Raw genomic sequence first — 27,774 nt, 5'->3', positions numbered from 1 at the left:
AAGGGACGCGTGGCAATGTCTGGAGACATTTTTGATTATCACGTGGGGAGTGCTCCTGGCGTCTCGTGAGTACAGACCGGAAATCCATCAGTGCTCAGGACAGACTCCCAGCAAGGGAGGATTCCTTCCAAAATGTCAGTTGTGTCAGCACTCAGAAGATCTGCTTTAGAGCTAGCCATCAGCTTGTCTTAGTCTTTACTTCCCTGGAGCTTCTCTCTTCAGCTCTTATTTGGGACTGTTATGGTCTGTCTGAATGTCTGTCCCCTCTCCCCCAATTCTTGTGTTGAAATTATAATGCCCAATGTGCTCCTACCAGGAGGTGGGGCCTTTGGGAGGGGACTAAGGTCATGAGGATCCTTAAAATGGGACCAGTGACCTTGTACAATGAGAAATCTGCAACCCGGAAGGTCCTCACACGGCCGTGCTGGCATCTTGCCCGGGACTTCCAATCTGCAGAACTGCGAAAAGTAAATTTGTGTTGTTTAGTCTGCGGTATTTTATTATGGCGGTCCGAACAGACTACGACAGAGACCAACTTGAGGACCAAGATACAGCAGCAAACATACTTTGGACCAAGCTAAAAACTGAATTAGATCAATGAGGTATTTTACTAGCACTGGAAGATGCATGTTTCCTACTCAGATACCTTGCACTTAAGATACAAATCTGTTGGATGTCCAAGAGCAGATTACGTCAGAAGGTTCCTCACCAGGCTTTAAGGACTACATGGTCAAACGGTGGTTACCATGGAATCATTCACACCAGTACAATGGCGCTCCTCCAAGAATGTATTTATTTACATGAAAACACCAGTTTATACAAATTGAAGACAAATCTTAAAAGGGTTTGTCCAGGCAGGACTTCCCCATTCCCTGATTTTGCCCCTTCCCCTCTCACTTTCTTTTGCTATCATAAATAAAATGTTTTAGACTGGTTAAAAGAAACTGAATCTGCTTCTTTCCGCTCCCCCCTTCCCCAATTACTGTGAATATTTAACATCCATAGTTATCCTTCAAAGAAAACTCTTGCCCAGGGTGATTTTATTTAATTTATTTATGTAATACAGTGTAGAAAGCTATCATGGTCATAAGCAATGATTCTGTACAATCGTCCTGCGGAAAATTTTTTGGGAGAATTCTTGGTAATATGAGGCCAGCAGAACACTCCCGCCCCCCACCCCCCCCCCCATAAAAGTGCTTACAATGAACAGGGATTCTTTTCTTTATCAAAGATCCAAAGATACATGGACAAAAAAGTTTCAATTCTCAATGCCTAATGTGTGCATATAAAACAGGCACAAAGAAATAAATGTGTATCCTCGTAATTCCTATATCACAAATATAGCAGAAGCAGCAATCTGTACAGTAAAATGCAATCATGGAAAAAAAAAATTCTCGAAATCATTTGGAATACTTAAAAATGCCGAACTTTAAAATGCATAGTGATCAGGAAAAGAATACTTAGGCAAGAGAAGCAGCTATAGTCCCACGTTCACATGAAGCATCCCCCATCGATTCTTAAAGCATATTTCAAGTAGGACTTAATTGGGTCACAAACCACAAGAATAATATTCAACTGGCTAAGCGGCTACGTGATAAATAATCAGGAGAGAATCTATTCATGCACTAGGTCTGATACAGCTACATTCTTTACAGTACACAAAACCCATTAATAATGTAGAGACCAAAATGTAAAGAGAGAGAATACATTACTGATTTGTGGATTAATTCAAGTTCAGGCATCTACTTGTGTTACAGCACGGCTGTCAAAAGGCGATGATGAGTAAAGAAGAAAACGGGAGGGTTTGTTTCTTTTCCACATTATTCTATAAATGAACACCGATGGGTCGTGAAGCAATGGTTTCTGCTGTCCAACTCGAGAGGCTGCTGTGGCGGTGGTCTAGTTCTGCATCTGCTCAAAGAACTTGTAAGTTGGATTTTCGTATCCGTTCTGCTGCATCTTGGAGAGGTGGCGCTCCTCTGGGGTCACAGCAGCATCGACCTGAAAAGCAAGGGCGAGGAAAAATGAATAAAAAAAAAGAAAATCAATCTTTCAAGAGCGCTCATGTTGAACAGTAAAGGAGAAAGAGCGGGGTATTCTTTTCTCCCTCCTCTCCCATCTCAGAGCACAACGCCTGCGCCCACCAGTTACACAGATGCTCCGTCCGGCCACCAGGTGGCGCTTCAAACCTTGCCCAGCTGGCTCGGCTTGCAAAGTGCTCCGCGGCGGTTGCTTCCCCAACTTAACAGTAACTGGATGTATGCGGCACAATAAATATTTTGTTTCTTCCCTGTTGGCCCAACAAGGGATAAAAAGGTCACAGTGTAAAAACTGTTTTACTTGAAAGTGTGGTGGTAAGCCGGAAAAAAAAAAAAATCCAAGAGCATCACGGAGCGTCAGCAAAGTAGACCAGGAGGCAAATAAATGTAGACTGATTATCTTGCCATGCTCATTTTAATTTGTCCCTGTTTTCACTAAATTTAACATGATGACGAGAGGTCTGAGAATCTTTTAATTAAAATGATCTACATATATCAAAGGCGCTACTTGGTGCAGGAGAAAAGGAAACATTGAAAGAATATGCTGTTGCAGATTGTACATGTATATATGTATTTAAAAAAATTTTTTTAAATGTTTATTTATTTTTGACAGAGACAGAGCACAAGTGGGGGAGGGGCAGAGAGGGAGGGAGACACAGAATCCCAAGCAGGCTCCAGGCTCTGAGCGGTCGGCACGGAGCCCAATGCAGGGCTCGGACTCACAGACCGTGAGATCATGACCTGAGCTGAAGTTCAACGCTCAACCGACCGAGACACCCAGGCGCCCCTATCCATGCATTTTTAAAAAACTGAGCCCTAAGACTATGGAAGTATGTCCAGCTAAAGATTTGCAAACAGATCCTCTGTGGTGATGTGGTGCTTTCCCTCTAAGATCGGGCCGGCTGTAAACCTGCCCACGCCCACCCCCGCATCACGGTTAGGACAGAGCTGTGCAGGGGTATTGACTGTCTGCACACCCGGCAAGCTGGACTTCGTCCGTAAGGTGGGGAGTGGCTGTTCTTATCTGCTGTACCACTCACACCGAACAGACGGGCCAAAGTACTTAACTCTTTGCTGAGTGAGTGAAAGCTTAGTTTTGTTGTTTTAAAAATTCCTCTTCTGTATGACCATTGGAAGATAAAGAGAATGGACACAAATTTAACCAGAATGGAGAACCATGTTTGCCACCGAAAAGTTAGAATGTGCTGTGCAGAAGACGGTCTTTCCTTCAAAAGGATGCGGTCTATTCTGCCCGTGATGGAACTGGGGTCCCCATCATTTTAGGAGAATACGGCCTGCCCATTCCCCACAGCTGAGTGTTGTTTGCAAGGTGACATTCAGCTCTTCATACATCTTTCCCTACCGACAGCCCATCTGGTGGCATGGTTCTGAACCCACACACCTGTCTTTTTGAAGTACCATCCCTGAGCCCAAAGAAGTAAAAATACCAGAGAGCAGGAGTGCTGGAGGCTAAGACACCAGGTCTAGGGATGCAGCCTGATATGACTAAACCACACTGGCTAATGGCAAATTTAGACTGAAATTTTCGTACGATCACTATGGAAAGCAGTGTGGAGTTTCTGAATACACTAAAACAATCTGGCAATTCCACTCCTGGGCATTTATCTGAAGGAAATGAAATTGCTACGTCAAAAGGATATCTGCTTCCTCATGTTCAAGGCAGCATTATTTACAACAGTCACACCATGGAAACAACCTTAGTGTCCACCAACGGAGGAATGGATTATTATTCAGTGGAATATTACACAGCCACGAAGAGGGAACCACTGTCATTTGTTGACGTGGATGGGCCGTGAGGGCATTCTGCTAAGTGAGACAGGCCAGACAAAGAAAGACAAATACTGTGTGATCTTACTTATATGTGGAATCTGAAAAAAAAAAAACAAACTCAAAGATACAGAGAATTAGCGGTTGCCAGGGGTGGGAAAAACGGGTGACAGTGGCCCAAAGATACAAACTTCCAATTATAAGATAAGTAAGTTCTGGGGCTACGTGTATAGCATGGCGGCTGTAAGTTGGTAACACTGTGCTGTAGATTTCAAAGTTGCTAAAAGAGTAGATCTTAAAAGTTCTCATCACAAGGAAACAAACTGTAACTGTCTGGTGATGGGTGTTAGCTCAGTTCATACCGTGGTAATCATTTCACAATACACACACATATCGAATCATCATGTTGAGCGCTTAACGCTAATATGGCGTTATAGGTCGGTTCCGTTTCAATACGACCGGAACACTCTGGCTTTGCCAGGGACCCTGCGCAGGACTCCACCTCACCAGAATGAACTGGAATTACTGCTTTAGCGAATCCCAGGGCAGCTCCCTCAGACTGCCCGTCACGTGCATGCTTCTCGAGTCCCCATCCCCAGAACATTCCCCTAACGTGGCCTCGTCAGAGCTGCTGCATTCTGGGCAAGTTCTCCTGTTCTAGTGACAAGTCTGGGCACTTCCCCTTAGAACAAAGCCACCAAACAAGCTCTCGCCAAGTCGGTACTCCGACGACACTGCACAAGTGGATGTTCAGCACCCTCGTCCTTATGGGAATAATTATGGATGTTTTTCCCATCCCTTCCTCTTCCTTTGACCCGCTATGTTGTCAACAAATGAGGTCACCGTGCGTTAATCGGCAATTGGGTAATTAGCCCCGGACTCGTAAGCTAAAATGTCATCATCAAAGATTAGCACCGATAGTAAGAGATTCCGACCACTCTCCAGATCTGCTTGCCAGGGAACGGCCTGTATGTAGCATGAGGCCATTCGAACTTGGGCCACCTTCTGGTTTCTGTGCCACCTTTTAACTGATATTTCAAAGAGCGTCAGGATTTAAAAAGAAAACAAAATGCAACAACAAAACGTCTCGCTGAGGGAAGAGCCAGCACAAAGCTGCTGTATTTCTGAGTGTAGAAAAAAACGCTGCTCCACTGTTAGAATATCAGAGCTCTATGTCCTCCAGGAAGCACATCAACCCTCACACTGGCTGTCACCTGTCATCTGCATTCATCAAGGTCAGGGGAACACCCGGCAACTTAATAGTTTCTCTCTTCTTCAAAGACCAAAGCCAAACGCTTAAAACAGCCCTGTCAGAAATTCGAGGCTGAGGCCGGTGCTCAACCCACACATCTAACTTTCCTGTCTTCTTGGCCTCCTTTCTCCCTGCTGATCCTCATTATTATCTTTTGTTGCTGGGAGGGCAGCTCAAGTGGTGCGGAGGCTTAGCCCTCCACCCTCAGACGGCTGGCTCAGGAGCTAGAGCAGGGGGATTATTTTTGCAAAATGGCACCCAAGGAGCCTGGGTTGTGTCTCTTTGTCCCCGGCCCCATGAGAGCTTGAAGTGAAATACTGGGTACTCACATTCAGGGATAAACCTACAGCTAGAGGAAGAACGGCAGGTAACGGGGAGCCTTCCTCCCCAGTGGGGATTGGCGACAGGTCCCTCATGGCTAAGCTACTGCACTGGTGGGGGCCACCAGGTACGGGCCAGCCCACTGCGGCCCCGGGCAGGCAGGGCCTCAGCACGAACACCTCACTATTATTTCTCCTAAAGCAGTCGGGGGAAATTGGAGACAGAGCTGCCTGTTCTGGATGGAATGACACAACAATGAAGTTGTTATTCTAAAGGAGAATAAGATAAATCACAGCGACTTAATCCACAACTGCATAGAGGGCAAGAAGATCAAAGGAGCTCGTACTACGGGAAGGAAAACAGAGCAAACAACAACCACGTTTTCAAGTTGGTCATTCTTCCTCCTCTGATTCTGCACTGTTGGTTTTCTGTTCAGTTGTGTCCGTGTTCATTTTCTTTTTTTTTTTTAAATTTAAAAAATGTTTATTTATTTTTGAAGGAGCGAGAGACAGAGCGTGAGTGGGGGAGGAAGAGAGGAAGAAGGAGACACAGAATCCAAAGCGGGCTCCACAGAGCCCAACGCGGGGCTTGAACCCACGAACTGCAAGATCATGACCTGAGCCCAAGTCAGGCGCTCAGCCGATCGAGCCACCCAGGCGCCCCCACGTTCATTTTCTTAACTGTAATTCCATCTTTCTAGAATTGGTTCACTTAGGTTTACTGCCCACGTTTAAGGGATCTTTCAGGCAGGCGATGGACTCTTTGCTAGGCCTTCATCGTCATTGATCACTGACGCTTTCTTTTGACCTCCCAATACCTCTCCCGGCTGTCTGCTTCCAGCCACAAGAGATTTTGGGTCCAGCCACACTTTTCTGCGCCTCTTCTTGCCATTTAACTTGACCATTCTGTCCAGCTGTTCTGCAACACCCACATTAGTGTTTGTACCTCCATCCTGGTGGGCCAACTTCTTGCCAGGAAGAAAGGACACTTAAGGACATATATATATATATATATATATATATATATATATATTTTTTTTTTTTTTTTTTTTTTCAAAGTAAGTAACTTAAAAAAATGTTTATTTATTTTTGAGAGAGACAGAGCACGAGTGGGGGAGAGGCAGAGAGAGAGAGGGAGACAAGATCTGAAGTAGGCTTTGCGCTGACAGCAGAGAGCCTGACATGGGGCTCAAACCCATGACCTGAGCTGAAGTCAGATACTTAACAGACTGAGCTACCCAGGCGCTCCCTGGACATATTTTTTTTAATCACATCAGTATGATGGCACATTCATCAGGAAACGTCATGTGCCATAACTCTATAAAAAGATAACAAAGCAGGGTGTCTGGGTGGCTCAGTTGGTTGAGCGACGGACTTCGGCTCAGGTCATGATCTCACGGTTCGTGAGTTCGAGCCCCGCGTCGGGCTCTGTGCCGACAGCTCGGAGCCTGGAGCCTGCTTCGGAGTCTGTGTCTCCCTTTCTCTCTGCCCCTCCCCTGCTCGCTCTCCGTCTCTCTCAGAAATAAATAAAAAACATTAAACAAACAAACAAACAGGAAAAGATAACTGAGACTTCTAGCTTCCAGAATTGTGAGGAGATAAATTTTTGTTGTTTATATCGGCTGTTTGGAACGGGCACTTGGAACTGATCAGAAGGAAGAGGCCTCTGGGGGAGGTCCGTCAGTCCAATTGTATGTGTCAAAACGTGCAATTACAGGTGACAGACAGCAGCTGCACCTACTGTGCTGAGCACCGTGTAAGGCACCGAATCGGCAGGTCACTTGGTTGCACACTGGCAACTACCAAAACACAGTGAGTCTTCATCTTCAATTAAAAACAACGAAATTCCCATACGGCACAATAAAGAATTAAAAAGGGGCGGTTTAATTACCCAAGTATGAAAACACTTTGTTTTTTTGTTTTTTTTTTTTTTTGGCCCAAACCTGAAATGAAAAGAGTCATGTTTTGAGTAGAAAGGAAGTCAGCTGATGCTTACAATGATACATCTCACACGGTTTCAAAAGACACAAGCTCCGAAATACTATTAGAAGAGCAACACCCCAGAGTCGATGGTGCCGTCGTCGCTCATTTGATGTGCTTACCGTCTAATCTGTCAATCATTCTGTGCTTTCACAGCTTTTTCTCTTTTTTAAAAAAATGTTTCTTTATTTTGAGAGAGAGAGAGACAGAGAGAGAGAGAGAGAGAGAGAGACAGAGGGAAGGGCAGAGAGCAAAGAGGAGAGAGAGAAAATCCCAAGCAGGCTCCCCGCTGTCAGCACAGAGCCCGATGCAGGGCTCGAACTCACGCACCAGGAGATCATGACCTGAGCCGAAATCTAGGGTTGGGACACTTAACCGACTGAGCCCTGAGCACCCAGGTGCCCCATCTCTCTTTTTTTCCCAAACAAGTCTCAATTAAAGAAAAATTTTTTTTAATGTTTATTTTTGAGACAGAGACACAGTATGAGTGGGGGAGGGGCAGAGAGAGAGGGAGACACAGAATCGGAAGCAGGCTCCAGGCTCTGAGCTGTCAGCACAGAGCCCGATGTGGGACTCAAACTCATGGACGGGGAGATCATGACCTGAGCCGAAGTCAGACGCTCAACCAACTGAGCCGCCCAGGCGCCCCAACAAGTCTCAATTTTAATAAGAGCCTGTACTCTTTGCTACTGAAAACTGAACTCGCATATCAAAAAACTTTTATTACAATTCCAACTTTCGAAAAGCAGAAAATCTAGCCTATGCATCCTGCCCTAATTATGCTTTAGCCAAACCAGCCAATGTTTTCTAGTCCTTCTGCACAAGCTACTTGCCTTCCGATTTTTGATGCTAGGTTTTATCTTAATGACTTCAGGCTTCTCAAACACACAGGCCAACAACACTGAAAACCTGTTAGTGCTTCCCTGGGTCAGATCTCTACCATGTCCACACCAGAACGGAGAGGGAAAAGAAGACTCAAACCCAATTTCCACCAGCAGATCCCATAAGTAAGTAGCCTTGAGAATGTAAGTGCTGAACAAAACGAGGTTTTTGGCTTTGCCATACATTTAACTTCTTTAAACTTTTCCTGCCCTTCTCTGATCAAGAATGATTTGGAGCCCATGTGGGGCTGATGAGAAGTTTGACTCACTGGAAGTATCTGGACTTTTCTCTGATAGAAGAAACAATGACTAGGACATGAGACAATCTGTATTTGGACCTTGGCCCTATATTTGACGCTGGGTGAGACTTCTGTGTGGTTGTTTTCTCATCTACAAAATGAAAAGATAAATCTGATTGGTCACTGAGATCTCCTTAGTTCGAAAAATTCGAATACTTCTCAAGATGTATTCATTCACTTTCTCCAACAGTTTCCTAAAAAATTGCATATACTACGAGGATCTCTCTGCCACAACACCAGAACCGCATTTTAAATGCATAGGGGGCACCTGGCTGGTTCAGTTGGTGGAGGGTTGTGAGTTGATCTTGGGGTTGTGAGTTCAAGCCCACGCTGGGGGTAGAGATGACTTACCGGTAAAATATTTTTTAAAAAAATGTTTTATTTATTTTGACAGAGAGAGACAGAGAGAGAGAGAGAGCGCACACAAGTAGGGGTGGGTCAGAGAGAGAACCCCAAGTAGGCTCCTCACTGCCAGTGCCGACCCTGACACAGGGCTTGAATTCACGAACCGTGAGATCATGACCTGAGCCAAAATCAAGACGCTTAACGGACTAAGCCACCCAGGTGCCCCAACAATAAAATCTTAAAAAAAAAATGCATAAGAAGAACTTACTTGTAAACTTTATTTTTCTTTTTTTTTTTAAATTTTTTTTTTCAACGTTTTTTATTTATTTTTGGGACAGAGAGAGACAGAGCATGAACGGGGGAGGGGCAGAGAGAGAGGGAGACACAGAATCGGAAACAGGCTCCAGGCTCCGAGCCATCAGCCCAGAGCCTGACGAGGGGCTCGAACTCACGGACCGCGAGATCGTGACCTGGCTGAAGTCGGACGCTTAACCGACTGCGCCACCCAGGCGCCCCTAAACTTTATTTTTCAATATTTTGTATTGTGGGATTAAGAAGTCTTATTTTTTATTTTTTATTTTATTATTTTTTTTTAACTGTTTATTTTGAGAGAGAGAGAGAGAGAGAGAGAGAGAGAGAGTGAGTGTGCATGAGAAAGCATGCAAGTTGGGGAGGGGCAGAGAGAGAGGGAGAGAAGGAGAATCCCAAGCAGGCTTTGTGCTGTTAGCACAGAGCCCGATGCGGGGCTCAGACTCACAAATCATGAGATCATGACCTGAGCCAAAAATCCAGTTGGACAGCTTAATGGCATGAGCCACGCAGGGGCCCCCAAAAGTCGTATTTGAACCTTGCAGCTACTGTCTTTTCTTGGTGCAACTCATGACTTCTGTGCTATACACACGTCAGTCACATATTGGCCCATGGGGACAAAATCTTGAAGCGTAACTGTGCAGTAATCGTGACTGTCACTGGGTGAACCTTCTCTCTACCCCCAGTGTGACTGCACTAAACTCTGAAAAACAGGTATTTCAGCCAGACGTGCAGGATAACAGGCTGAACATCTGGAATGACCTTGTAGGCTCTGCTTGGCTATTTGGTATAATGTCATTTCCTGTGAAACTCACCTGAAAATTAGCATTAGTTACTATTCCCTGGTTTTAGTTACGAGTCAGTCTTTAAGACAAAAAAAAAAATATAAGGGAATAGGGGCGCCTGGGTGGCTCGCTCGGTTAAGCGTCTGACTCTTGATTTCGGCTCAGGTCATGATCTCATGGTTCGTGAGTTCAAGCCCCGCGTCAGGCTCTGGGCTGACAGTGGGGAGCCTGTTCGGGATTCCCTCTCTCCCCCTCTCTCTGCCACTCCCCTGCTCTCTGTCTCTCTCTCTCAAAAATAAATAAATAAACTTTTAAAAAGGTTAGGGAATAAACCTAGGGTTTAGGTTTTTTTCGAAGCAGACTTCCTCATTCCTTTTCACTTCTGACTTCTGTTGTCTTTTTTTCTTTTCTTTTACATGCTGGAGGGTGATCGCAATCTCTTGAAGTCAGGCATTATACTCAGTAGAATTTTGACATTTCCATACGTATTATAAGAAGCTGAGGGAGCGGCATCCAACCCAAGGCCTTGATCACAGTATTTCTAAGTCGGAGTGCATGAAGACAGAATAAGAACACAGCTGCCACCCTGAGTGAGCACCATGCGGGAATGTGGACTTTCCTTTTCAAAGAAGAGACACCTGCAGGATTCTGAGCTTAATGCCACGGACAATCTCCCTCGTAGCCTTCAACTCCCACTTGCAAGCATGCGGCCAAGGTCACCTACCTCCACGACACCATGATGGATGGACGTGTACTGTTTCTTCTTCAGCATCACCAAGGTGATGACAATCACCGTTGCTATGACAACGCCGCCCACCATGAGTCCAATGATGGCACCTTTGTTTGAACCCACATCTTCTGCAAAGAACACCTTGAAAACAAATCAAGAAAAAGGACTGTAATCGCAGGCGACAACCGGAGAAGGTATGTGAAAAGTTTCAGTATGGAAGTGTGAGTTAGAGGCTACTTTGTTACCTGCTGTGTACTTGGGGGAAAAAAAAAACAAAAAAACCCCCCAAAACCCACACATTCTATTTACCAAGAATGACATCTGTGGTCTACACAACAAAGTACAGCATGTGGCTTCCCCAGTTCTGGGAAGTCTACTCCCTCCCATGCCATCCCCTGCATGTCTCTAGAAAGGCAAAACAGAAGCCAAGAGGAACCCTGAAACCCTCGACAGGTGGAACACCGGTGAGAGGTGGGGCGGGGACCTATCAGCGGCACCGAGCGTGATTTTGAAAGCAGATCAGCTGGGAGACCTAATGCATGACCACGATGCCTTAGGTCCTTTTCAAACCCCCAGATGTCCCAACTTCCTCAGATGGACATTAATACGTAGGAATCAAGCATCTGAAACAAAGGAGTTCATCAGAAGAAAAAGGACATCTTGTTACCTCCTTTTAGCCAATACTTCAATAATTCAAGAGGACGATACTTAACCTTGAGAAGCGTGATGCTTCAAAGACAGTTTTCTTTCAAAGGGAAGACGTAGGAGGCGACGAGGTGAGAATTTTAATAGCGACGCAGAACTCCTGCTGGCTGTTTTCTCGAGAAACCCAAGTAAAGCTGTCGTTTTATTCTTGCTGTCCATTTGGATTTAACATACAAAAAATTTGGAAAACACGGCCGAAGATATGCATTCACTTTGCTGCGCAGCATTCCTTCCTACTGTTTATAAAGCAAGTCACTATTTTCAACCTCATCTAAGCTAAAGGGAATTAGAAGACCACACTGCACCTTCTAGAATCCTGTTATGTAAGGAGATGGGCCAGATCACTGGGCCTCACGACTACTAAACACGCACCATATTTAGCACCTAAATTAATAAAAACAGCTCCCTAAACAATTTCTTTCAGTACAACCGCAGCATAGTAAAATGACTGATTTTCACAGGGAAAAGGAACATCCTAGCAATCTGGAAAGGCAACATAAAATACAGCCAATGAAGCCAATTTCTAAAGGAGTCTTACTCAGGGTGTAGCTGCAACAAAATGAGAAACTGTTCATAATTATTCCACTTTCTCAACAAATATGCTAGTTCAACAGACTTATAAAAAAGCAAATCGTTAATTAGCTAATGATACAAGAGTGAGGTAATCAGGAATAACTGCAAGCCTGGACATCTTCCTATGCCTTTAAGAAAATACTGTAATTTTGTAATATTCATCGCACTAATTATAGTACATTATCTTATCAAGTAGCTCAGTTGAGGGAGCGGATTCTCCTAATTGCTGCACTGCCATTAGTCACTGTCACATTACAGGAGTTAGTGTAACCGTGGAGATGGGTTTTTATGACACAGGCTCCAGAAAATGCAAGTCTACACATTAATCTTTGGCTCTGTGCCCCACAAGCCCCCAACTCTTCAGTAGTTCCCCCAGCGTTTTGTTTTGTATTGTTCTTTTTAACGTTTATTTACTTTTGAAAGAGAGAGAGAGAGTGACAGTGAGTGGGGGAGGGGCACAGAGAGAAGGAGACACAGAATCGGAAGCAGGCTCCAGGCTCCGAGCTGTCAGCACAGAGTCCAACCCGGGGCTTGAACTCAGGAACTGTGAGATGATGACCTGAGCCGAAGTCGGACGCTTAACCGACTGAGCCACCCAGGGAACCCCCCCACAGGGTTTTTTTTTTTTTTTTTAACGTTTATTTATTTTTGAGACAGAGAGGGACAGAGCATGAATGGGGGAGGGTCAGAGAGAGGGAGACACAGAATCTGAAACAGGCTCCAGGCTCTGAGCTGTCAGCACAGAGCCCGACGCGGGGCTCGAACTCACGGACCACAAGATCATGACCCGAGCCGAAGTCGGCTGCTCAACCGACTGAGCCACCCAGGCGCCCCCCCCACAGGGTTTTTTAACCTCTTCAGCAGTAGCCAGATCAAGAGTGCCCCTGATTCTATAATAACCGAGACTGGATTAACCCGCCAATGAAAATCGTGCTTCAAAAAAAGTGAAATGTTCTTGTACAAAAACGCTTATGGGAGTCACAATGCAAATCTGAACCACAAGTCAGTTTGGGATTTGCGCCGATTGTTAAGTGACAAGAGGCCTACACAATACTTCACAGGCATTTCTTTTGGAATTGACTACTGAGATTTATACATTTTATTGGTGAATATTGGAAAGATATTCCCCCCTGAAAGAGCACGCACGTGCCCAAACACACACGCGTACACTTCCGTGCCTGAGAGTGAGTTCTTCTCAAGCATTATTATTGCTAGGAGAACCTTATTACCATTTTTTGCTGAGTACTGACTATGCAATACAATCGTCTTCTTTGTTTATTTAACCTCCTTACCATGCTTACTGATAAGATGAAAGAAACCCTTGGGGCTCCTGGGGGGCTCAGTCGGTTGAGTGTCAGACTTAGGCTCAGGTCATGCTCTCGCGGTCCGTGAGTTCGAGGCCCGTGTCGGGCTCTGTGCTGACAGCTCGGAGCCTGGAGCCTGCTTCGGATTCTGTGTCTCCCTCTTTCTCTGCCCACCCCTTTGCTTGTGTTCTGTCTCTCTCTCCCTCAAAAATAAATAAATGTTAAAAGAAAAATTATAAAAAACGATGAAAGAAACCATAACATAATGCAGGACTCATTTATCTGAAGCTTTTGGGAAAAGAGTTTATGTAACTACTGGAGCTGCCTCCAAAGGGACAGGTGCTCTTTGATTTACTATGATTCTAATATTCGGGGGAAAAAGAGGAGAAGGAGGAGATTTTGTCTGAAAAGGAAGCTGCCATCTTCTTTGCTCCAACCTTTCAATGAGCAACCCTGTTGGGAAAGTCATGTCCTGCTTACCTCCTGCCTCCACCCACCTCGGTAGAAACCCAAAGATCCTGGCCCTGCAGAACCTAAAATGTGGGCGTTGGGGAAGGGACAGGGAGGGACAAGAAGGAGAGATGAAGTGGCACAAGCAAGACAATTATAAACGCCAACTGAAGAGAAGAGCCATAAAACGTGTTCTGGGAAACCAAGTAATGTTCGCACACGGGTTCATTTGAGATTTTGTTATTTCAAATCCACCTCTTATCACCTGTCTTCCTAGAAAACAGAGTGGAAGTTAATTAGAGTGGATATTTTTATTATTTTTTAATGTTTTTATTTTTGAGAGAGAGAGAGAGAGAGAGAGAGAGAAAACATGAGATGGGGAGGGGCAGAGAGAGGGAGAGGGAGACACAGAATCCAAAGCAGGCTCTAGGCTCTGAGCTGTCGGCACAGAGCCCGATGTGGGGCTTGAACTCACAGAGCATGAGATCATGACCTGAGCTGATGTCGGACACTTAACTGACTGAGCCACCCAGGCGCCCCCTAGAGCGGATATGATTATATAAATTAATTCCACTTGAAGCCCTCCCTGGGCTCAGCTAACCTTCTAGGTGTAAAGAACTACTATATAAAGACCCTCCTTTTCTTTATGTTTCCATGATGATCCTATATAGGCAAGCGCTGTATTTTTGTGGATTTCTGGCCCAGAACGAACAAGCGTTAACAGGTCATTTGGCAGGAAGAGGTAAATTAGTTGACGTACCAGTTTTTGATGATGAACTTCGTATCCTGACTCATGTCGGAACTCGGCATCCATCTTTACCTCAGAGATCTCCTCCGTCTTGATGTTTGTCAAGCCCGAACCTGCATTAATCCATAAGCATCGCACCGTAATTAAATTACACAGGGCGGTCAATTCATTTTATCTGTAAACAATGAGACTGCAACACAAAGGCTACCAAAACCTTCTTTCTAGGCCTGGAGTGAGAGGAAATAGATTAATGACTTTCTTCAAGGAAACTGACACCCTGTATTTAAACCCTTAACCCTTACCTATTTTAAACAAAAAGAAATTAAAGATTAAAGAAATCCAAAGTTAAAGCTTCTACTGCCTTTAAACACACACCTTTAATACATACATATATATATATATATATAATATATCAATTGCCTTTAAATATAGGCATATTTATATTATATATATATATATATATATATAATTTATATATATATTTTTCATGGGGAAAACCAGAAGTTAAATGCCAGCTGGGAGGTTAGCAAGGATGTGTTCCCAGAATATACTGGCTTGTTTTGGGGGGCTTATTAATAGTCTAGTCTATTCTGTGTCTTTTCTCATGTGTTCTCATTCCTCCAGAAAAAATAATAAAAGTCGTTAAAAAATGAGCATTAATTACGTGGTAGAATCAATCTGCTACTTTAGGGCTTTGTTCCAACTACAAATAAATTATGTTCATGTACCTATGCAGCGAAGCATTGTAAAAATCCTATCATTTATTTAATTAAGTGACTCAGTTATAGATACAGAATGTAATCGGTTCATCTGCTGAATAAAGAGCTGCAGTACATCATTTTTGAAAATGTTTCTGTGGGGCTAACAGAATTTGTAACTTACTAACTCCTTCTCTACAAATTGCTATCTGATTCCTTACACTAATGGTTATAATAAATTTCATTTTTCAAATAATAATTTGAGGCTAAAAAACAAAATATAAAGCCAGTTTTAACACAAAACCTGAAAGCACAAAATATAAACATCAGTTCCCATACTGTAGCATTTAAAGATCAAGTGTCAGAACTTCAGGATGAGAAAGACTTAACAAAATCACATCCTCTACAGTTTTCCTACGGGGGTGGGGGGCAGGGGTGGGGGTGGGCGGCAAACCCCCCGCTCCTGAGTGGAAAAAAAAATCTATACATTTACCTCCATTTCAGACAGCCCTGCCTACAAGAATGATGTCCTTTCTTCCATTAAGCCTAAATCAGGTCCCCTACAGCAGCGACTCTTCGAGCCTGTGCAGCAGAGCAAGCCAAAACCTCCCCCGTGTTACGGCCTTGAACAGATCAGACACTCCAGGAGAGGCATCATGTTCCTGATGGTTCTTGCTCAGGCTACATGTTACCAGGTCCTTCAGCTCCCATGGGACCTAATTTCTTGCTTTTTGTCTAGTCACTCTTACAGTCTTGTCCACCAGGGGCTGTGAGACTTGTCACACACCTTGTTGGAAATGAAATGCACAATGTCCACAAAATACCGTGTGCCAGTCTAACGGCACGGCTCATATAAAAAGAAAGGGAGGATAACTGGACAAGACCATGGGCACCCATGCTGGTTGCGAGAGATCCCTGATTCCTTGTCAAACTGTTCACAAAGCTTCCATTTAATAACTCATCCGAAAACAGATCCAAGACCAATGTCAATCTACCCCTGGCCTGTAGGCTGTCACCCTATCTTCTGTCCTCTTTTTTTTTTTATTAAAAATTTTTTTTTAACGTTTATTTATTTTTGAGACAGAGAGAGACAGAGCATGAACGGGGGGAGGGTCAGAGAGAGAGAGAGAGAGAGAGAGGGAGACACAGAATCTGAAACAGGCTCCAGGCTCTGAGCTGTCAGCACAAAGCCCGACGCAGGGCTTGAACTCACAGACCGCGAGATCATGACCTGAGCCGAAGTCGGACGCTTAACCGACCGAGCCACCCAGGCGCCCCCTATCTTCTCTCCTCTTGATCAGAATTAGTTTCTTCTATCTTCCCAGACATACACAACGATTATGGAGAGCAGTTCCAGGCTTTCACCCCTAAGTTCTCCTAGCCTACAATTTGTCTGGGTCACAAGGACTTGGATGTGGGTACAGAGGTGTTGTAGATTTAAAATAGACCCACAGGGGGCGCCTGGGTGGCTCAGTAGGTTAAGCGTCCAACTTCAGCTCAGGTCATGATCTCACGGTTCCGGAGTTCAGGCTCTGCATCAGGCTGTGCTGACAGCTCGGAGCCTGGAGCCTGCTTTGGATTCTGTGTCCCCCTCTGGACCTCCCTCACTTGTGCTCTGTCTCTGTCTCTCTCAAAAATAAATAAAAACATTTAAAACAGACCCACAGATCTGTTAATACTCCCCCTTTCCCGAGGTGGGACTTAATTCCTTTCCCTTCAGTGTGGACTAGATGGAGTTCCTTGCTTCTAATGAATAGAAAATAGAGAAAGTGATCCTGGATGAGTTCTGAGTCTAGGTCAAAACAAAAAAAAAAAAGGGCAATGCAGCTTCCTTCTTGTTCTCTTTCTTGGATCACTTGGTCTGGGAAAGCCAGCAGCCATGTCAGGAGGACACTCAAGCAGCTCTATAAAAAGGTTCCCATAACGAGGTGTGGCGGTCTCTTGCCAACAGCCATGTGAGTGCACCATCCTGGAAACAGACCCACCAGGGTCAAGATTCAAGTCTTCAGATGGTTGCAGCTTTGGACCATGTTCTGATTGCAACCTCATGAGAAACTCTGAGCCAGAGGCACCCAGCTAACCCATGCCTGAAATCCTGAGCATTACAGTAACTGTAAGAAACAAAATGCTTGTTGTTTTAAGTTGCTAAGTTATGGAATTATTTATTTGTTACATTAGCAGATAACTACTACAAGGAACAAGTGCTTCCTTTTTTTGTCTTGATCTACCTTGGGCTTTAATTTCCTACTATCTTTGTTATAGACATAAAGGCAGAAGCACAAAGTGGGACAGTTTCCCTTTCTCTCTCATCTTTTGCTGGCGTCTTTTGTTAACCATCCCTTAACACCTGGCCCTGTCCTGAGAGCTGCAGGGCTCTCTGTTCTCTATTTAAATTGCTTTAAAATTATTTCCATTTTCTCATGATTTTCAACTCATTCTGACCTATAATCTTCCTGACACTATTTTTATCGGGCTGTGATGCTAATGCTCTGTTGTTTCTCCTAACAGAGAATATTTTTGCCTATATAATACAACAGCTGTATATTTTTATCTTTCTATAGCCCCTTTTAAATCTGAGATGCTGGTGTAACCACAGTGATTTCTTTATAGCCTACCCTTTTTCTGTCATCAAGATCTAGCAACGCAACAGTTACAATTGTATTTCTGGGATTTCTTTATTGTTTATGTATTTATTTTCGAGAAAGAGTGTGGGCATGCAAGTGGGGAAGGGACAGAGAGAGAGGAGAGAGACAGAATCCCAAGCAGGCTCCACACTCAACATGGAGACCGACCTGGGGCTCGATCTCACAACTGTGAGATCATGACCGGAGCTGAAATCAAGAGTCGGGTGCTTAACCGACTGAGCCACTCAGACGCCCCCTATATTTCTGAGATTTTAAAAAAAGTATCTTGAATAGTCTTTTTAAAAATTTAGCGGACCAAACAATTACTTAAAAAAATATGAGCTCTCCACTCAAAATTGCAAAAGCCCACATTATTTCTAAAAGAATACTGAAAATACTTTTGAGAGCCCGAAAAAATTTCAAATTCGTGTTAACAAGTCAGAACAGATAATATAGTTCAACAGTTTGTGAGATTCTTGGCAGAAAGAGATCTTTCTAGGTCATTTTTTGTATCGCATGTACAATCGCTTAGTGGAAAGACTGTCTATACACTAAGCAAATCTCACCACAAGGTAAGAAAAATTAATACGTTTGCGTACAGGCAAACATCATGGGTAACAAGCTCATACTACATACGTGATTAAATATTAAGCGTAGATTTGAATACACCACAAGGACCTTTGCTTACAGGCTCGTCAGACAGTGTTTTCTCAGTTGTGTGGATTCCATTCTAAGCCCTGGTGTGGCTCCAGTTGTCTACCTCATAGTAAGTGGGCAGAATCTGTAGTTCACTTGAAGGGGGAAGGAGGCATGTCCCTCATGAAACCTGTCACATGGCTTGGGGTCAAGGACTTGGTCTCTTTCATGGGGATCGGAGAAGGGTGGTAATAAATTATAGTGGAAAGAGTAGCTTTCCCTCCCCTGTGGAGAGCCTGCTAAGTATTTTTCCTCTTTATTCTGGTCAAAAGGTGTAACTTGACCTTCAGAGTCCATTGTTCCCTGGAAATAAGCCAGGGGAGTAGCTGGAATGGCCACTCTGCCCAGAAATCTCCACTGCTACCACTGTTTCCCCTATTTGACATGACCCTACTTTCTGAAAGTTCCAGTGCCCTGGTTTTTCAGGTATGAAAGACAAAGAGAAGTCATGTTCCTCGGTCATGATTATACAAAAACCCTTTCTTTACTCGTTTCAGAGCGACAACAGCAATCATTCAACAGTGATGCCATCAACGGAATGACATGATAGGACAATCCTGGGAAGAGTCTCTAAGTCTGGAAAGTCTAAAGATATACTTTGGCACATCAGACTCAAGCATGCGGTCTCCTGAAGTGTGATGTTGGAAGAACCAGAACTAATGCTACGAACGTAGTGGGGAATTGGTCCAGATGCTTGGGAGACTCACTGTAAGCACAGAAATAGAGAGCATATGTATATATGTCTTCATACAGATCCAGCAAATAGAGCTATTCATAAACTAGAATCTTCCTCACTTCGTATCTGATCGGTCTTTCTTGCCTATGGCCTTCTTTTATTTGGGAAACCCTAGCCTTACACAGTAGAAGAGAGCAGAACTGAGGCCATTCTCTCATCTTTGACTCCTTCCCCCCTTCTTTGCCAATGGATGAGACTCAAATCTTTCAAAACCTTTCTCCAAGTCGTCTTCCAGCACGTGCCCAGGTTAACACAACCCTTGGTGAGTGCCCCATCTGCTTACATCACAGACACCCTGGTTTATACTTTTACGGTGCTTTGGATTCCTCTCCATCTCCTCTTTTAAATTCCATCTCCTCTTTTAAATACGCTAAGTGTGTTCCTTCTATTATACATCAAGCCCCTGAGAACAGGCACCTTCTCATTTCATTTCTTTCCACCCACCTTAGCATTTAATGCACTGATCTTTGTGAGATATAAAAATGAGACACTGCTGTTACTGAAATATTGTTATAATAAAGACTTCAGATGGCTTCTTCCCTCTATAGAACACCTCTATTTTCTAGCTCTTTCCTTACAGCAGATTGTTTTGGGGAATGTACGGAAAAGTTATTTTCATGTTAGATTTTTTTAAAAGATGGGGGAAAAAAATCAATTTTTTTGGTGTCATTCTCCCCACCTCCGCCCAAATTTCAATAAGAACATATTAGCCTAGAAGGCCCAATGCAGGAAGTTTATAAAATTGGTTGAAAGAGTGCTTGTAATACACTTTTTATTCTTGTAGATGAAAAGCATCTCTTTCTTAAAAACAAAATAGAAAGTGCCATAAGAAAAGGCCCAAGGCAAATGACAGTCCTCAGCTGGTCTTGGTCACAGTTAAAATGGAGCTGGCCCTCAGCCCTGAGCTCCACCACGGGCTGAGCAGAATGGGGATGTCAACTGGATGTCGACTGCTGGCTCCTTAAAATTCACTGGTGTGACAATGGCAATACGGGAGACATTAGGAGAGCCAAAATGGTGTCTGACTTACTATAATTTAAGTTCTTCTGAAAAGCCCTGAAGGCAGAGATTCATAAAATCAATGACATCAGCCGTCAAGATGTGTCACTCCACTGTCCCCGCTGCCCTGTTAATAACTACACAGAGGGCATGACAATGCCACAGGGCAGACTTGGAGTTCTCATCAATGACTGTGGTTGGGGACAGTGGTGGCCTGAGCCTGCACCGGCCATGAGACGGGCAGGTTCTGTTCTTGGCCTGTGACCAACTGTACCGGAAACAGGGACCTCCAAGTGTTAGCATCTCCGAACAAGGTGAATTCCCTGTTCCTTCATGATCCCACGGGGACATGATGAGGATGAGGAAGGAAATAAATACAAGAAGGTATGCACTGTTTGTGGAGTTAAATCTTTCTAGAGTATACAGATTGGTCAATTTAGTAACTACTGTCTTTGATCCACTGAAAACGATGGCTCCTGTGAGTCGGGCAGAGTTGTGCACAAAGTCAAAAACCAGGCTCGTGTGTGCTTCTGTTGTGGTGCGACATTATTTTTAAAACAGTTTGAGACACAGCCTAAATACAGAAAAAAAGGTGAAGGTGCATTTCTTAACGCTTGGGAAACCATAAAAAATTAAAAAAAAAAGAGAAAAAAGTGTCTATTTTAGTGTTAATGGGCATGTTAAGTGGTATGAAAAATAAAAGGCTTCTACATAAAACTGTGCACACACATCCTTTCTGTCATTTTAGTTACTCATGGGGAATAAGTCCATACAACCCACAGAAGAGAAAATGCAAGTATTTCAGGGCTCTAGAGGTAGTCCCATCCTGGTATTTTTAGGAAGTCACATCGACTTGAGAAACCGACTAAAGTCTGAGCCCAATTCAGGCAGAAAAGGACCCATTTCCATACCAGACAAGAAAGGAAGGAGGAGATATTCATAGGAGACACCAAGTCACCACCAGACAGAACCTGCATCTCTGTAGGTTTCCATTTTTGAGGACAGAGAGGTCTATTTAATCTTCTCTACTTATGAAGGAGAAAAAAAAAACCAACAAAAAACAAAAAAACAAACCCTAAGTTGGAAGGGCTGTTTTACTGTTTGAAAAGGGAAGCTCAGAAAGAAAAAAACAGATTACTTAAATAGGAACTCGGAAGGTAAAGTGGAAGGGAAAGCAAGTCTGGCTTCCAAGGTCATTTCACATCCTCTCTCTCACTATTTGCAGGTTAGAGAGGCTATTGATGAAGGAAGGGGACAGCGTCTGCTCAAGCGCACGATGCGGAGACATAGAAGTAACCGGGTTATACCTGGTCGGGTGGTCAGTCCTCGGTCGGCAGCAGGGCGGGCGTCGACAGGCTCAACTGGGCACAGGAAGCAAGAAACACGGAAAGCAAACAAGACAAATCAAGATGGTAAGTGGTGGCTCCTGAACACAGGGCAGGGCAAAGCATGTGAAATACACAAGTTATAAAAAAAGCAGCAGCTGGAAAAGAACCACAGTGAGTTAATCCTGAGTATCAAGGAACAGGGGAGGGGTACCACCTCAAAAGGCTTCTCGCTACTGATGGGCCAACCCTGCTACTTAGTTTTCTCATAAAAGCACCCACCAGGACACATCAAAGAGGAGGGGCTGGGGAGTGTGGATTTACCTCTCATCAGGTTTAGAGATGGTTTCTTGGCTTTTGATTAGAAATAAAATACATTATACCCAGCCTGGCGGAAAAACTTAAAGATACCTCCTTTTACAACTGTCCGATCTTACCTTATTTTACGGTTAATTAACTACAAAAGGGCTCCATTAAATCCCCAGGGGAAATGCCAACGTGAATTTATCGGGAGAGAAAAGTTTCACCACATAATCTGCCATTTTAGTGAATCAAATTTGCTCCCAGTTTGGGGGTAAAAGAAGTAAGCCGGAAAGTCAGTCTCTCTCTAATTTTAAAGGCTGGTTTCTCTTTTCATAGATGACATACAGCTGAAATGTGTGCGATGTGAGTACTTCCTTTCGTATTTCTCAACTTTCACTGTTTTTCCTTTGTGAGTATTCTGGGCCAGACCCAAAAAAACAGTGCAGGTGGGACAACGGTGCCCCACCACTGCTTATAATTAGCTGGTATTTCCAAAGTGCTTCTGATTCTCAGAAAAAAATTAAAAAAAAATTTTTTTTTAAAATGTTTATTTATTTTTGAGAGACAGAGAGCGTGAGTGGGGGAGGAGCAGAGAGAGAGGGAGACACGGAATCCGAAGCAGGCTCCAGGCTCCTAGCTGTCAGCACAGAGCCTGACGCGGGGCTCGAACTCAGGAACAGTGAGATCGTGACCTGAGCCGAAGTCGGCCGCTTAACTGATGGAGCCACTCAGGTGCCCCTTGATTCTCAGAAAATATTAACTTGAACTTAGACTGGTCTTTGAAGAAACAGGCAAGGGAGAGAAACCAAGGTTTAAGGATTAATAATTGAACAAGGGGCAAATGAAGCCGAGGGAGGGGAAAAGCCCCTTGGGTAAAACCTGGGAAATACAGGGTAAGAAGGGAAAGAAAGGTGGGCGACGTCCACGGGAAGATAACGTGTGCTTGACAGGATGGCTTTGGGATCAGCAATTTTAATGAGACCACACAGCTTACTGGTGCACACAGCCCAGCCATTCCAAGGTGGGATTACAAACCCAAATTGATTCTGAACGTCACATGTTGGCAGAACAGCGAGGGAGAAGAAAGTGGCAGCAAGTCAAGCCTTCAAAATATGAAAAAAAATCAGGTTGCTGAGAATTCTGAGACATTTGGATGAAACAAAAAGAGCAGCGTGGGCTGGTCCTTCATCATGCAGACCGGCAACATGGTGAAGGGGGAGATGGAGGTGTCTAAACCCAACGTTCACGATGGAAGCAACTGTGGGCGAATGACCCCTTCTGAGGCCGTTTCTTCATATGTAAGCTAGCATCTTCTAACTGTAGTGAAATATTCCAAAAATGAAAAAGCTGGTTCAGAAACGCTCAAATATTACACGACTGCATTTATTGAATGTCCTGTTTATTATGGAGAAGGATGACTGACTTCTAGTACTTTACTGGTATGATAGATTAAACGACATGCTTCCTTCTGCATTTGAATGATCCTTATCCATTTGAATGATAGAGTTGCTCTGTATTTCACTTTTCCCCCATCTGCAACAGTATTCAGCAAGGGACTTTATTATTCCTTGTAAAATAGAGTTAACAGAGGGATTATTTCTTTTTTGAGAATTTCCTCAAGAAGCCCTAACAAGAGCTCCGACGGTTCTTCAGGTGAAAGTAACAGTGTGCCAAAGCACACTCACAGAGCGAAAAAGTATCTTTAAGTGGTGATCCCATTCATCAATGGCTAAATCGTCGGAGACTGTATTTGACTCATGAGAGAAGCAGCAATTCATCTGTGGTTTAAACGCAGGCTGAAGAGCTGGTGGTTGGTCCCAGGGTCCAGTTTCATGGCACCATTTGTTTACTCTGTGATCTTGGGAAGCCACATTCTCTCCTATTCTCAGTTCTGTTCTAAGTAAATAGGGTATCTCCAGGGCTCAAATGTGCACACATACGCATAAGAACCTCACAAATGATAAAGCCCCATTCCCCAATTACTTAAAGAAATACAGAAAAAGCATCAAATGTATGTAGAGAAAAAGGTCCGAAAGATATTATTACCACCAAAAGCTATCATTAGTTATTTCTGGGTGAAAAGACTTTTTTTTACAAACTTCTCTGTCTTTTCTTCCCAATGTGTGTGTATTATTTGAAAACGGTAATAAAACCTTGTCTATTTTTTGGAAGATAAAACAATGAGTAGTTTTACAGACTTAAGCCCTCGTCTGCTTTCATGGCTTGAGACTGATTCAGTATGAATTAATATTCAAAAAATAAGTAACTCTTGCGTTCAGTGAGCAGACATCAATTTTTTTAGAAGACAGTTATGACACTGTTGCCCCAAATGAATACATATCAACAGGACAAAGTGGTGCGTTATTTCCCAGCCCAACATAGACACTTTCTAATTTTCCAAATGAACTATTACAGGTTGAACCTGAAAGTAATTTCGGTACAGTGTTCACGACATTTTACACTAGCTGTTTCATAAATTAAAAATAAGAAGGAGGTCATCTTAGAGAGTTTAGATAAACCTTAAGCGGAAATGCGTTATTCCCCTGCCTTCAGTAGCTCTGAGTCAAAACTCTCCCTAGGGCAGGGGAGAAACTGATCAACATTCTAGGGCTTCTGAGTTTCTTCTCGTACCTCTTGTAACAGACCAATCCTGAGTTGGATGCTGCTTGAACATGTCACCAGGCCAAAGGTAATGGAGGAATCGGCAGGAAAACAGTGTTACACGTATAGAACACAGGTGTGAAAAGGACATTACTTAATTTCAAATTCACCATTTAAAGTGATTTGGTCATTGCCCCTCTATTACATGCATACGGTCTTACCAAAACCTGCTGTGCCTCTCTGGGAATATTATAGTATTTCATGCATGCATTCTATACGAAGAGGCTGACCGGTGGCCACTTCTTGGCGGGCCTGCTCAGGCAGTTGTGGAAAAACAGGAGAAACACAAATGCCTTTAGCCAGATGACTTCACGGTCCGTAAGACCGAGGGTTTGATCAACAACAGCCTCACTTCAGTGTATCCAGTTAGGGTTTATGGATCTGAAAAAAACCACAGAAAACCCCTCAACGAAAACTACAGCTGGTCAAAGAGCCTCAAATATTGGGAAACTGTGATATGCTTAGTTTTTCAATATAAATTAAAAGAATGCCTGGCTGCCTGACCCTCTCTCTGGACTGTTCTTAAGAAAAAGCAATAAACTGTAGGCGTTTGAAGCTGTGATGGTAAGGACTGCATGAACAACGAAAGGAAATCCTTTGAGAATTTTCGATGTTTGTCATGGCTCTGTGTGTAAGCACCTGTCTGAGATGGTTACAAGGAATAAGACCCTGGGGAGAGAGAGTAAAGGGAGATGGGGAGAGAGAAAGGGCAAGATTTTAGGACGTGTCATGATATGGCTTGTTACAGTCATGCATTTTTAAGGATATACTGTTTGAGCCATAGGGTGATTCTCCCTAAGACCAGCTGGTATAACCTCTCTGATAAGGTCCTGATTCTATAGGAAGGAAGGAAGGAAAGAAGGAAGGAAGGAAGAAGGAAGGAAGGGAGGGAGGAAGGAAGGAAGGAAGGAAGGGAGGGAGGAAGGGAGGGAGGGGAATAGAAGGGAGGGAAGGAAGGAAGGAAGGAAGGAAGGAAGGAAGGAAGGGAGGAAGGGAGGAAGGAAGGGAGGAAGGGAGGAAGGAAGGAAGGAAAGAAGGAAGGAAGGGAGGGAGAGGAAAAGAAGGGAGGGAGGGATGGAAGGAAGGGAGGGAGGGAGGGAGGGAGGGAGGGAAGAGACAGAAAGAAAGACAGGAAAGGAAGCAAGCAAGCAAGAAAGAGCAAGCTACACTAAACATTTACCGTGTTGCAGAATCTTAGCTAAGAGCTTTCTCTGCCATCTCTTTTAATGCTCATACCCTATCTCTGAATTAGGAATTATTGTCACCTTTGTTTGACAGACCAGGAACTAGCCAGAGAAGCTCTCTAACTTGCCCACAACACACAGCAGCACTGGAATTTAAACTCTGATCCACACCATTCAGGAATGTGGGGTAGCTACTATCCTGTGGGATGGTGGGGATGTGGGGCTGGTTTTGGTGGTCACCACGGCCACAGGGGAAGGGAGGACACTACTGGCTTCTAGCAGACGGGGACCAAGGATGCTAGACGCCGTGCACAGGGCAATCCCACACACACACAAAACAGCATCCTATACGATCTCCTAAATTCCTGCTGGACATTCCTTTATCTATGATTATGTGAGTCCAGAACCTAACTCAGTTGAAACACAAAGCATTTTTTGCACAGTTCTTACTGTAATCTTGATACCCTTAAGAGCTCACCATTGGGTAAGACGAGGAAAGACTGCTTTATTTAGCGCCTTCTCAGGAGTTATTTACGGTGTTGGAAAATCATCCACTGTTGCTCACAAAGCCTTAATCATGGAATCAGCCCTTGTATCAGTCTGCATTTGTATTTGTCACATCCATTCAGGACAAACACCTGATCATGCCATTATTTCCGTTAGTAGTCAAGCCTCAATACTTACATGTTGAAATACTTATAAATTACACCTATTATATTGATTTCTCCTCTCCCCCCAAACATTGTCAGATCGGTTTTTTTAATTAATTAATTAATTATTTATTTGGTCAGCCCATTTTACGATTCATTGTTAAGAAGGCTTTTCAAAATGCGATAAAAGCAGTGTTGGGTCTGATAACAGTGAGAACCAGAACTCAAGCTCTGAGATCCTAAATATTATTGCCTTGTAACACTTTCATGTAAGATTTCACTATTTATCAGTAACAGATCTTTATTTAACAAGAGTATCAGCTCTTCTGATGAGGCTTGGGCAATGTAACAGCTGTGTCCTGCCTGTCAAGGATCCAGAGGCATTCAAGGACTGAGCCCAAGGGGGCATCTTGGCAACACCCAAGGGACCAGGGTGTGTGTATATGTGCAAAAGCAGAGACTGTCTCCTAGCACCAATGGCCACAGGCCACTCTCAGAGTCTACTTCTGAGCAGATGTGTTTAAACCCAAAATCTGTTGTTCCTAGTCTTCCAAAAACTGATCACTTTGGGGAAACCCAGTAGTGAATCTAATCTTCTTTCTCTGGATTATTTAGCAAGAGTTGCAGGGAGAATCACTACTTGGTTTCTAGCTTGGACCAAGGCTTCTTTCTTATTTGATTTGGGAGGATTGTCAAGGGGCAGAAGACCAGGCAAACAGTGGATATGCTGACAATGGCATCGAGGTTTGGATTGTAGGAAGTTGCTTCGGTAAAATAGTTCCTCTCTCTATTTCTATGCAAAAAGAACAACTGATATCCTTGCATTTTTCCCCCCTAAACAGAATGGGTCAGTTTGGCTACTGTTTAAAAACTTTAATATAAGCAGAGTGTTTAACAGAATGCATATAATTTTTAATGGAGGCCACATATATGCACATGAATACATACAAAGTCAAGATGAAATGCTTAGAGCGTATAAAGGCAGATTTATTTACCTGTTGGTATTATTTATACTACTAATATGATAAATGTAAAGTTAAATTTACCTCATTAAAGATACCGAGAAAATATGATATTCATAGTAAGCAGTTAAGCTCTCAGTATCTGATAAAGTAAAAAGAAAAATCTGAAATTCAGGAAATGCAACACCTTCGAGAAAAATATACACTATTTGGCTCTTCTAGATTGTGCTATGTGGGACCAAGATCATTGCATTTCACTGTATTCGCTAAACTTGAAGGTTAACATAAACAGGGCTTGAGTGTCTTTTTCTCTGTTGTTAAACTTTGTACAGTCTACATTTGTAAAGGATTTACAACATTTAAGAGAAATACCAAGTATTACATCAAACGTACACAATAATTTCTGTAAATTAATTTTTACTCTGATA

The 27,774-nt window shown here is 43.5% G+C and overlaps 1 protein-coding gene and 1 long non-coding RNA gene across 8 annotated transcripts in view; one reads left to right on the top strand and one right to left on the bottom strand.

The window, feature by feature from the left end:
• Positions 1-775: 775 nt before the first annotated feature.
• The window catches only part of APP (amyloid beta precursor protein), a 274,512-nt gene continuing 247,513 nt past the window's right edge, over positions 776-27,774 (bottom strand). For 4 of the 7 annotated variants that reach the window (XM_019467786.2, XM_019467788.2, XM_019467790.2 and 1 more), the window contains 4 exons: positions 21,569-21,622; positions 14,521-14,621; positions 10,723-10,869; positions 776-2,001 (listed from right to left, as the gene is read on the bottom strand). In XM_019467786.2, the coding sequence (XP_019323331.1) occupies positions 1,900-2,001; positions 10,723-10,869; positions 14,521-14,621; positions 21,569-21,622 (404 nt within the window). In that variant the 3' untranslated portion in view covers positions 776-1,899. The remainder of the gene's footprint in view (positions 2,002-10,722; positions 10,870-14,520; positions 14,622-21,568; positions 21,623-27,774) is intronic. The other 3 variants (XM_019467787.2, XM_019467789.2, XM_019467792.2) reach the window with 1 other exon arrangement.
• Positions 10,821-19,320, top strand: LOC109277863 (uncharacterized). Its single transcript, XR_002085365.2, has 2 exons — positions 10,821-10,922; positions 19,024-19,320. It is a non-coding gene; the product is annotated as an uncharacterized LOC109277863 (long non-coding RNA).

Source organism: Panthera pardus, unplaced genomic scaffold (genome assembly GCF_024362965.1).
Source record: "Panthera pardus isolate Hobbes unplaced genomic scaffold, ASM2436296v1 HiC_scaffold_16, whole genome shotgun sequence".
In the NCBI taxonomy this organism is placed as follows: domain Eukaryota; kingdom Metazoa; phylum Chordata; class Mammalia; order Carnivora; family Felidae; genus Panthera; species Panthera pardus.
This window is presented reverse-complemented; position numbering and strand designations above follow the sequence as displayed.